The sequence below is a fragment of the Clavelina lepadiformis genome, chromosome 9 (assembly GCF_947623445.1).
Source record: "Clavelina lepadiformis chromosome 9, kaClaLepa1.1, whole genome shotgun sequence".
Lineage (NCBI taxonomy): Eukaryota > Metazoa > Chordata > Ascidiacea > Aplousobranchia > Clavelinidae > Clavelina > Clavelina lepadiformis.
In genome coordinates, this window is record NC_135248.1 from 4,096,210 (window position 1) to 4,106,340 (window position 10,131).

The 10,131-nt window shown below is 35.9% G+C and overlaps 2 protein-coding genes across 2 annotated transcripts; both read right to left on the reverse strand.

The window, feature by feature from the left end:
• Positions 1–270: 270 nt before the first annotated feature.
• LOC143470480 (alpha-(1,6)-fucosyltransferase-like) lies at positions 271–6,141 on the reverse strand. Its single transcript, XM_076968645.1, has 11 exons — positions 5,996–6,141; positions 5,828–5,925; positions 3,873–4,032; positions 3,682–3,790; positions 3,372–3,606; positions 3,106–3,210; positions 2,787–2,928; positions 2,545–2,611; positions 2,276–2,382; positions 1,921–2,086; positions 271–1,785 (listed from the first exon to the last, which is right to left on the reverse strand). The coding sequence occupies exons 1-11, from the start codon at positions 6,115–6,117 to the stop codon at positions 1,474–1,476; spliced, it is 1,623 nt and encodes a 540-aa protein (XP_076824760.1). The 5' UTR covers positions 6,118–6,141; the 3' UTR covers positions 271–1,473.
• Positions 6,142–7,521: 1,380 nt separating this feature from the next.
• On the reverse strand, positions 7,522–8,010 carry LOC143470711 (protein FAM200A-like). The gene has a single exon (XM_076968978.1). The coding sequence runs from the start codon at positions 8,008–8,010 to the stop codon at positions 7,522–7,524; it is 489 nt and encodes a 162-aa protein (XP_076825093.1).
• Between the last annotated feature and the right edge of the window lie 2,121 nt (positions 8,011–10,131).

The following is a 10,131-nucleotide window of genomic DNA, read 5'->3' on the forward strand; positions in this document are numbered from 1 at the left end:
CCAACCATGCTGTCTTCTGATTGGCTTAAACATTTTTTTAAAGCCCTACGTAGGACGTCCAAAAAAATCATGGAGATCTTAGTTGAGCTCGTACCAGCCCATAACCTATGACGTCATCATTAAACAAAGAAAGAAACTGATTTGTGAAGGCAGAAGAACTTCATCGGTTACTGTTGGCTACGATCAAAGCGTATACCCACGGTATACGTATTCTTGTAAAATTCACAAAGGAATTTTACAAGATCATAAACTTACAAAACTTACTTGCGTTTACTTTTTGTAATGAAAAAAACAATAAATAAACAGTAAAACAGAAAAATTCCGCCTATATATGCGTGACGTATTAAGGCTATGTACTATTTGTTTGAACTTGATGTATTTAAAAACAATTCACAAAAAGGGCGTTAACTTATGACGAACACTCACAGTATTACTCTTTAAAATTCTCCTCGCCACTCAACACTCAAAACCGAACTGCCATTACATAGCTAAATGTATGTATCAGGAACACGGCAAGAATTCAGCAATTAGTAGGGGAGCGAGGAGAGGGAAGCTGGCGACGTAATTAAAAGGTGCGAGTAACAAATGTAATCAAACAAAACTTCTTCACAATGCTACATGAAAGGAATGAAAAACATCAGCAACATTGCAAAACAAAGGTACAGAAAAAATACAAACCACAAAACGTGAAAACAAGTTAAACTTAATATATAACAAAGAATCACATAACAAAACAGTAAATTACAACGTGACAATTTAAAAGTCCTTAAACATCTAAATATTTCGTGGCGTGTTGTCAAATTTGTTAGACACATATTGGAATATTTATTAGTTTTTGTTTTATGGTCGCAAAAAAACGTTCGGGCAAAACGAAAAGCAAAGCTCGGGTTTGTGAGAAAATTTTAAAACGGTGACGTTCATGTCGAGCATTCGGGTTCGGCACTTATCTAAACTTTATTAGACATTTGCAGATGGAACAGAACAGTGAACGCTAAATTTGGCGCTAAGGTTTAATTAAAATGAGCTTCTGATAAACATACTTCTGAAAACCTTGAAATGTAGCGAGTACCGGAACTGATAAAAGTTTCTTGAAAAAAAAGTAGTGCAGTTTTAGGTCTGAGTTCTTGATACAGTTTGAATTTCTGCCTTTGTTTTCGGCAGTCGCGTTTACTTTCGCTGCATCTTTTACTGAGTTTCCTCCATACAATGCACAGATTATGCCGCCCGTTTTATGAGAAAACACAATAATTTCATTGGTTTGTATTAAAAACCTGATTAATCCAATTTAATAAGCGATTAACCGTTTTAAATATTTTCATCATTAATTAATTATTTATCATTTTTAGTTAGCTTTCGTTTGGCAATGGCGCTCCGAAATAATAAAGATGATAAAGATAAAGACCGGTGCTCCTTCTTTAGATAACTGTGTATAGAAATCATGTAGTTGCATGCAGTTTCCACAATTACCAAAAGTCAAACTTTGTTACTGAGTGCAACATATGGAACTGGAGGCAAGATTTTTTCAACCTTATACATGGGAAAACTACCGTAATGCCCGGCTCTGTTTGTTCCGAACCCTTTGTACGCGGGAGATTCGACAAAAGGTTGAAGAACAATTCTTTCTCCGGCCTTAAATGAAAGCTCCCCTTCATGGCCGAAATGAGCTTCGGTTGAGCGGTAATATAAAGGGATTCCAAGATGGAAAGACATTTGCTGATCGACAGAGCGTGTCTTGAAAGTAGCATCATCGACAGAATGCATGAGCTGCACCACAAGACGTCCGATCTGTAAAAGAAAAGACACCAGCAAATCTATTAAAATAAAAATCTGTTCGCGTCTAAAAGCACATTCAATGCATTTTCTTCAAAGATCTTTCATACACAGCCAGTCGATCACCACAACCAATTGACAAACTCTCACATTAGAACTGTATGTCCCGATAAAATAATCACTTCTTGATAAAATCATTAAGTCACAAACTAGTGAAACAAGTTCTTCTTCAGTTTCCCGCCCTTTAACGGTTTGTGTCATATCTTTCAGAGGCTTTTTATCTTCGGCAAGGTACAGAAATGTGAAGCTTGGGTATCTACAGTAAAAGAAGTTCAATTGGCTTACATCGTTAGCCGAAGACCAAAACTACTGTACTGTGAGAAAATTTATGGCTTTGGGTCAAATAAATGAAAACAAAATTGTGACGTAATAATCCCCTATTATATAGAACTGGACCCTTATACGGTCTTGTAACTCTTTACTTCAACCCATTGTTGCGATTTACTTGCTATGGGCTTCCGGTATTGCACTTGCCAGATCGTCGCTTGCAACATAGACCCTTTCACCCTCAACGCTGCCCACATGGCGGTCATACCAATCAATGACATGTTCCTGTAATAGTTGGTTTTCGAAGAATTATAGCGTGCGAGAAACATGTTCTTGAAGACTAAGAAGTGGATGTGTCGAAAAGCAATAATACATCAAAACAAAAGAGCAATATTTATATATGGTTTAATTAGCAGGAAATAAACTAATAATTAGAAATAAGCTAACCATATATACTTCAATTTCACATTTTCTTGCCTCTTCGACAAGTTTGTCTGTTCTTCGAACGTGGACACTACAATGGATGTTATTCATAATATATAACATTTATCACATGTATAAAGAATTTATTTCTCTCGAATACTGTATTATTTCATGGTTGTAGATGTTGTTATTATGGGTGCCTTATGAAACCGTGAAAAGATCAAAACAAAAATCTTTGAATATCGTGAAATTAATTTTGTCTTTACCTCACATAAGGATGTGTGAGGTTAAGCTTTTCTGTAATTTGTTCCACTTTGTCCACAATCCATGGTCTAAGTCTAAACACATAGCGCATGATTTGTCCGACCCACCATAGATGTGGGTCATCGTGAAGAACTTCGACGCTTTCTGTAAAACGGAACGAAACTGAAAGCAGGCATCAAGACGATAAATTTCTACATCTGAATTGTGACGATAAACCACGCCTTTGTGGCGTCATAGGAATATCTCCTACGACCTACATTAAACAACCGATATTCTGAGATTCTAAGTTTGTAAGGCCTAGACAAAAGCAATGACTTTTACCCTGCAAAGACTTAGGAATGGTAAATGCCCTGAAAAGCGTTTCATCCTTGGCCGATTCCTGGTTTAAGCTGATAACTGGAATGTCATCATAATTTTTCTGCAGTTCTAAATGGCAATCGTTTTCAAAAGAACAATTATCACAAAACACTTTTATTAAATTATGTCCATAGGCAAAAGGGCAAGGTCAAAGTTACATGCAACTTTGATATAGAAATTATGCGCAAAAATGAATACAAAAGTTGTTCGTTTAAAGCCAATTAACCTACCTCCGAACCATTCTACAGTTAACAATGGTAAATCTTCACTGGAACAAGTTTCACTTAGAGGAAGAAAAACTTTCTCAAATCCAGGATAACGTACATTCTTATAATTCACCAGCATTACACGATTTGTGCCCAACGCAACTAATAAACAATTGCCAATGTGGTGAAGCTGACATCCCAATCCAGAATAAGGAAACTTGCAAACCAACTTTTTGGCCGTTTTACAGTCGCTTGGATTCTTTAAAAATATAAAAGCGACGTTTTAGCTTGGTTTAAACTTTTAAGTATCGTTTTTACAATATTTTCAAGTCACCTGCAATCTGCGAATTCTTTCTTGAACTTGATCTCCAAGAATCGTCAAGTCTTTGCGAGATTCGCGATGGATGTTATCAACAAGAGATTCGATTTTCCATGTGAGATCTCTACCATAATCGACAAAGCTCGATAATCACATAAAGAATTTGATTAAGAAATGTGTTGAACAAAGAATATATAGCATTATACTTGAATGGAAGATAGTTTCTAGAATAATCTTCCTCGAGGGCAGCTTTAGTTGCTTGATCCAAATCTTTTCGAAAGTACTTCTTCGCAAAATCTTTCAAATGTAATGCTTCTGAATAAGCTCCTTTAATTAAATTTCGAGTTCCACGAAAGATAAATTGGTCTAAAAACGAACAAGTATTTGCCAATAAATAAGTATTTTTGGATGTAATTTTAACAATGGTTGTCAGGAAACTAAAATGTGTTCCGATCTTAAGTGCGGTAGATAGACAAGCCGTACACACTCTTTTATAAACAAAAGTTTTCCTTCCGTGTACATCTATTCCTATAGTAATTTTAAGGAATGAATATACAGTGCATAATACAGTGGTGATATTCTATTGCGTGAAATGAAGAATGACGCACACGCAAGACACGAGGAGAAATATTTAGTGGATTTATAAAAAAGGACGTCATCGCCGTATCAAAGTTTAAGATGAATCACGGCAAGAATGGGAAGGGTGAAGTAATACGACGTAAGGTTTCGATTTTATTATCGGCGAGTGGTGATTAGATTCGAATTCATTGCAACTTAACATTTATTTGTATATTAAGTATCTTTGTTTATAGCATACTAATGTTATATGAAAATTACTAAAATTTCAAACTGCCTTTGCAAGTTTGTCACACCAAATATCAGCCAATATTTTTGCGCCAACGTCTCACTATTAATTACATCTAATACAGTGTATTTCGACTTTTTGTAATGACGGTTCGCACTTTATAGCGTCAGGAAAATCTCATCCGCACGTGATACAGTCCAAGTTGTAAAACGTTTGGCAGTCTGGGATTTGTTCAGTCGTTACCTTTTTTTGGTACTATTCATTGAAATTAAACATTTTATGAAACAATCCTTACCAGAACTCCTATACGTATATTTGTCAGCCAATTCGACCCGTACGGAAACAAATTACAACACATTTATCATAGCCTTTGAACATAGTGTGTGAGTTTTTCTTCGCTTTAAGCGCACATCACGTCAGGGTTAAACTACGAAAGGCCAACTGTGGACTGGATTCTATTTCCAGTTGTACTACCATTGTATTTTCCTTAAGCAAAGTTTGAACTACGCTCACTTTTGTTCAGTGGTTGTGATGAAAAGTTCTAAATTCGGGTAATGCAAAAAGTTAAAAAATAATAAAAAACGTGGACTTTATCGGAACTTTAAACAAACTAGGCATATATAATATCAAAAGGGTAACGGTGTGAATAAAGACTTTGGATAGATTTCCGGAAATAACAGCTAAGCTTATGGATTGATAAACCTATTTAAGAAAGATTAACATGCCATAACAAATTAGACAGAAAACTTGATAGACGAATAACAATTTAAGTATTTACAAAACAATGGAGTACATCCGAGTACCCGAAAACTAGTACTCCAGTGCAACAAAATTGGTACTCGAGTCAAGTACTTTTCTCGAGTAAAGTAACTCTAAAAATCCTAAGTATAAAAATATCCTTTGAGTTTGTACATATTTGTTTTTAGAAAATTGATATCCATAAATTGAATCATTGATTTGAAGCGGCAGAAATGAAGCACTGTACAAAATAACAAAGATGGCGCAGTTTTCGGTATAGTACAGTATATGATAAACTATACAGTAGTCTGAAACTTACCGAAAACGCCTAATCCTATAGTTTTTATTGCATCGTTACATGGTAAAACTATAAATAAAGTTTTATAAGCTATTGAAAATTATGTCATATCACATAATTAACCACTCCCTAACAATAACCATTTCGAAAGGAATCTTTCACTCTAATGCTTCCATCATTTACTATATACATATAAATGAAAGAATAATTTCATAACCATTAATATGATGTCCTCCTTACATCGAATACCTTCATAACTGTCGTAATTGACTCGCTCTTATTCCGAAGTAGGCCTATATGTTAATAATCTACCGTCTTACCTTTATTGTGCCGCGCGCAGATCAACTCTTCCAAGTTTCTCTGATCAATCCTTCGGCTTTCAGACAGATAAAGGCATTCAGAGTGACAGTTTTGTAGCCTATTCGAAAACATGTAGATTAAAGATAAAACCATGTAATATGGTTAAATTGTGCGAGAAAACTACAAACCTCTTTTCCGAATCCACTGATTGCGTCGCCACTTTGTACAACAATATAGCATTAATTCCCAGTGAAACCGCCAAAAAGAATTTAAGCCGTTTCTTTGACATTTGTTGGGTCAAGGTGAACATAACGTTTCAAAACTAATTTGCTTACAAGCTGCAATTGTGATTAAGAAGTGTTTCAATGGTACATAATAATATAAAACATTGTATAGGTTTACCTGCTTTCCTGCAGTTGAGAAGAAAATCTGTTCTACAACGGAAACTATTCAAGAACACTCATTTTTTCGTGACGACAACTACTGTAGCCTAACTGTGTCTCTGTACGTCAAGTTCAAATTTTTTTCGGACACCAAAGAGAGAGAAATGTAAAAACGATGTATTAGATAGAACAGCGTGGTCCAACTTCTTTTCTTAGCGGGCCAAAATCAGAAAATTATTTTATCCTGCGGGCCAATGTTTTTAAATCAGAACTGAAGAAATTTGAAATTAGGACTGAAGAACATTGTGACATTGATATTAGAACTGAAAAAAGTTCTCTTTGTTTATTAAAACTGAAATTAGAATAGTTCAAAATTTAGCTATTAAATGCTGATCAATGTGACATCTGCGGTCGAGTTTCTTCCTCGACAATAGCGTTGGTATCCACGGGAATCGTAGTTGTGGCCATGCGAAGGCAAGCCTGAAGAGCCTCGTTTCCAAGTTGATTTCGATTTTTTGTTTTAATATTGTTCATTGCTGAAAACGTACATTCACAAATGTATGTACTTCCAAACATAGATTACAGCTTCATAGCAGCATCTTTTAAAAGGGGAAACCTCTCCTTTGAGACAAACTTCCAAAAGCTTTCAGGATTTTCCATTTTCTTTGAAAGCAAAAACGGATCGTTCTGAAGTTCACATATTTCGAGTTGAAGCTCTGGTGGCTGTGTACTAACTCTCACGTTCATGGGATTGTTGAATAGCGAAAGAGGCATCTTGAGCTTGCGAAAGTCCGCAAACCTGCTGCTAAATTCATCGATCAGCAAATCTATAGTATTTTCGAATTGAGTAAAATCGGCACTTGGGTTTTCTTCTTTGATGACAGAGCAACAGGAAAATGAGTCAGATCGTTTCTTTCCAAACAGTCCTTGAACAAGCCCAATTTCGAGCGGAAACCTTCTACATGTCCCACTAAATTCGAAATGCTCTGCCATTTCCCCTGCAAACTCAAATTTAGCACATTCAAGTGATTTGTTATATCAGTTAGAAAAGCCAAGCCGCTAAGAAATTCATTGCTATGAAGCTGATATGAAACGCATCTGTGTTTTCCATGCGCTGTTCCTCAAAAAACGAAAGAATTTCTTTGCGCAGGCCAAAGAAATGTTTTAACACTTTGCCAGCGCTCAACCATCCGATACTCGTGTATTGAGGAAGGTCGCTGAATTCAGCATTGACTCTGTCCAAGAATGACATGAATCTTCGATGCCGTTGAGCTTTATTACCCTTATTAGATTAACCATCTTCACAACGCTTTGCATGACGTCCATCATTTTCAAAAGTTTTCCGCAAAGTACGTGCTTCTTGGTGAATTAATTATGCAATGCAGCGTTATGCAATCAACTCCATTTTGTTTCAGCAATCCGACAAGACCAGTTTTGTTTCCCACCATGGCCTTTGCTCCATCCGTTGCAATACAAGAGCATTTTTTAAAACCTCCATACTCGGAAACAACAGAGTCAAGAGCTGCATATATGTCAGAACCTTTAGTCCCACCACTTAATGGATGAATTTCAAGCAATTCTTCGTGAACAAGAAAATCCTCGTCTACTATTCGAGCAAATATCAGCAATTGGCTAATATCACTCACATCCGTACTCTCATCCAAAGCAATTGAAAAATATCTGCATTTGCCTATTAAGATTTCCAACTTACAAGAAACGTGTCGACTTAAATTGGTCACTCTCCTTGCCATTGTCTGGTGCGACAAAGACACGGTTTTAAACTTTTCAGCAACTTTTTTGTCGCCAAACACCTCTGCCATTTTGATCTGCCATCTCGCCTACCAAATCTGGCCGATTTCTTTTGTGTTTTTTTTTTCGCTGTACCTCGATGAAATAGCAACTGTTTTCAAGAGACCTATACTCAGGGTTGCCATACCGTCCTTATTTATAAGATTTGTCCTTATTTTAAAGGTCCGTGTCTTAGAAAATATGTTTGTCCTTATTTCTAAGAAATGTCCTTATTTTCACTTTCGTCCTTATTTTTAGTGCGGATGTGGGCACTTTTGTCCTTATTTTGGGCATTTTGTCACCTTACGATACCATTTTGTACCACAGAGATACCAAAATTATGAACATGCAGATAGTGTCTTGTTTTTTTTTTGTTTTTTTTACGAACATTGGTTGCTTTCTCTTGTTGTACACTGTTTAAGGTGGTATTCCTAGTTGATTTTCTAGTCGTCCTTATTTTTGAGTTGAGACTGATGGCAACCCTGCCTATACTCCTATAGCATGATAAAGAAACTCACTCAAAGCTTCAAAAGCATTTCCAAAGTATTTTGCAGATGCTTCTAGAAGTGGATTGAGTCACAAATTGTTACCGGTAAAATGTTCAAAGGTCCACTAAAACCTAATATCTAGCCAAAGTGCGTTCTTTGACAGCAACGACTTCGCGTCCTGCCCTTGTTCGTATTTTCCGAAATTTTACGATTTCCGTGGTTTTGTTGGACGTTCTACGTTATTGGTCGGCAAAGTTTTATGACGATGGCTCAAATTTTCACTTCATTATATAGTAAATGAAGGTCCAACATCACTTGCGAGATATACTTTGTCTAATGCAATAAATTTCCCTATAGCTAACTAATAATTGCATTGTGGCTTTTTCTTTTTCACAGCAAACATTATTTGTTGAAACGACTAGGATATAAGTTCAATTAACCTTTAACCCACTACGTTAAACAAGTACGTTAAACAATACAATAGGCCTACCTCAGTAAGGAGAATTTTAGTCTTTCCAACTTCTACAAATAACTCAGAAACGAGGTTTGTTATTTGTAAGGCACTGTATCTACCAAGAATATGCACTTCTTGGAACATTCTATAAATAGCCTATATTTCAACATTCAATATTTTAAGATAACTCTGCATGTCTTGTTTTTTTATGGCAGGCCCGTTAAGGCAACATTCAGTGAACGACAAAATAAAGGTACCATTCTCATCGAGTTGCTCATATTGTAGCAACCAGCACACATGATGTACCTACTGCCTACCTACCTACTGAATAGACAGGCCAATATAATAGCTTCAGTTGAATAGGCCTAAAACTATAACGCTTTATCAAATTACCGTTGTTCAATAGAACACTTGCTACATCGCATCACATTCGTCTCAATCGGATGTATAGTCTTTACAAATTACCCGAGACGAATTTTTGCCAAACTTTCTGTTGTGTTTGAAATATATGTTAATCCCAGCATCATCAGCCGCTTCTGACCGAAGTTTTTCAAGTGCTGGGTTGACTGCACCCAGCATTCGTTCTCGTTTATTGAAAAAAAAAAACAGGAATCATTGAATATATTACACTGCAACCAGCATCTTTTAGGCGCAAGCACAATGTAATTGTTTTGCAGTGTAGTCAAGATTTTTAATGTATGTAGGCTACTCTGTGAATTTTCATTTAAGCTCTCCTCTTTTTAATCTCGTTAATATTCCGTCCGTTCTTCAAAATTGTAATCTCTATGAAAAAGGTCCACTTTAACATCGCGTCACTAAAAGTGTTAGACCAATCAGAGACCATACGATGTAGCACTTTTGGAAGGCTTGATGAGCCCATAATTACCTGAAACATTTTCCTAAACGTGCAATTTTTATTTTCTTAGTTAAAAATTATGTAATATTTGTTAGTTCTGGAAATTCTTGTTGCTACTACTGCTCTCAGAGCATGTTGTATGTTACAGTATGTCAATACTGTATGTTGTCTTTAATGTATAAACTCTTGTAGTTACTACTAGTGATGTTCGCTATGTAATTAAAACTTATTTAGATGTCATATTAGATGTGCCGTCGGGCTATATCTGCTATATTGGACATTTTCACGGATGTATGTTAATTGTTAAGACTAAGCTAGAAAAGGATTTGGAATAAACTATTCTAGAATAGTCAAT

Bases quoted from the DNA above. Each gene is read 5' to 3' on its own strand.
- LOC143470480 (XM_076968645.1), bottom strand. From the start codon at position 6,117: ATGTTCACCTTGACCCAACAAATGTCAAAGAAACGGCTTAAATTCTTT. The intron at 3,211-3,371 runs GTAGGTTAATTG...ATTGCCATTTAG, and splicing joins AACTGTAGAATGGTTCGGAG to AACTGCAGAAAAATTATGAT. The intron at 2,612-2,786 runs GTAAAGACAAAA...CATCCATTGTAG, and splicing joins CTCACACATCCTTATGTGAG to TGTCCACGTTCGAAGAACAG.
- LOC143470711 (XM_076968978.1), bottom strand. From the start codon at position 8,010: ATGGCAGAGGTGTTTGGCGACAAAAAAGTTGCTGAAAAGTTTAAAACC.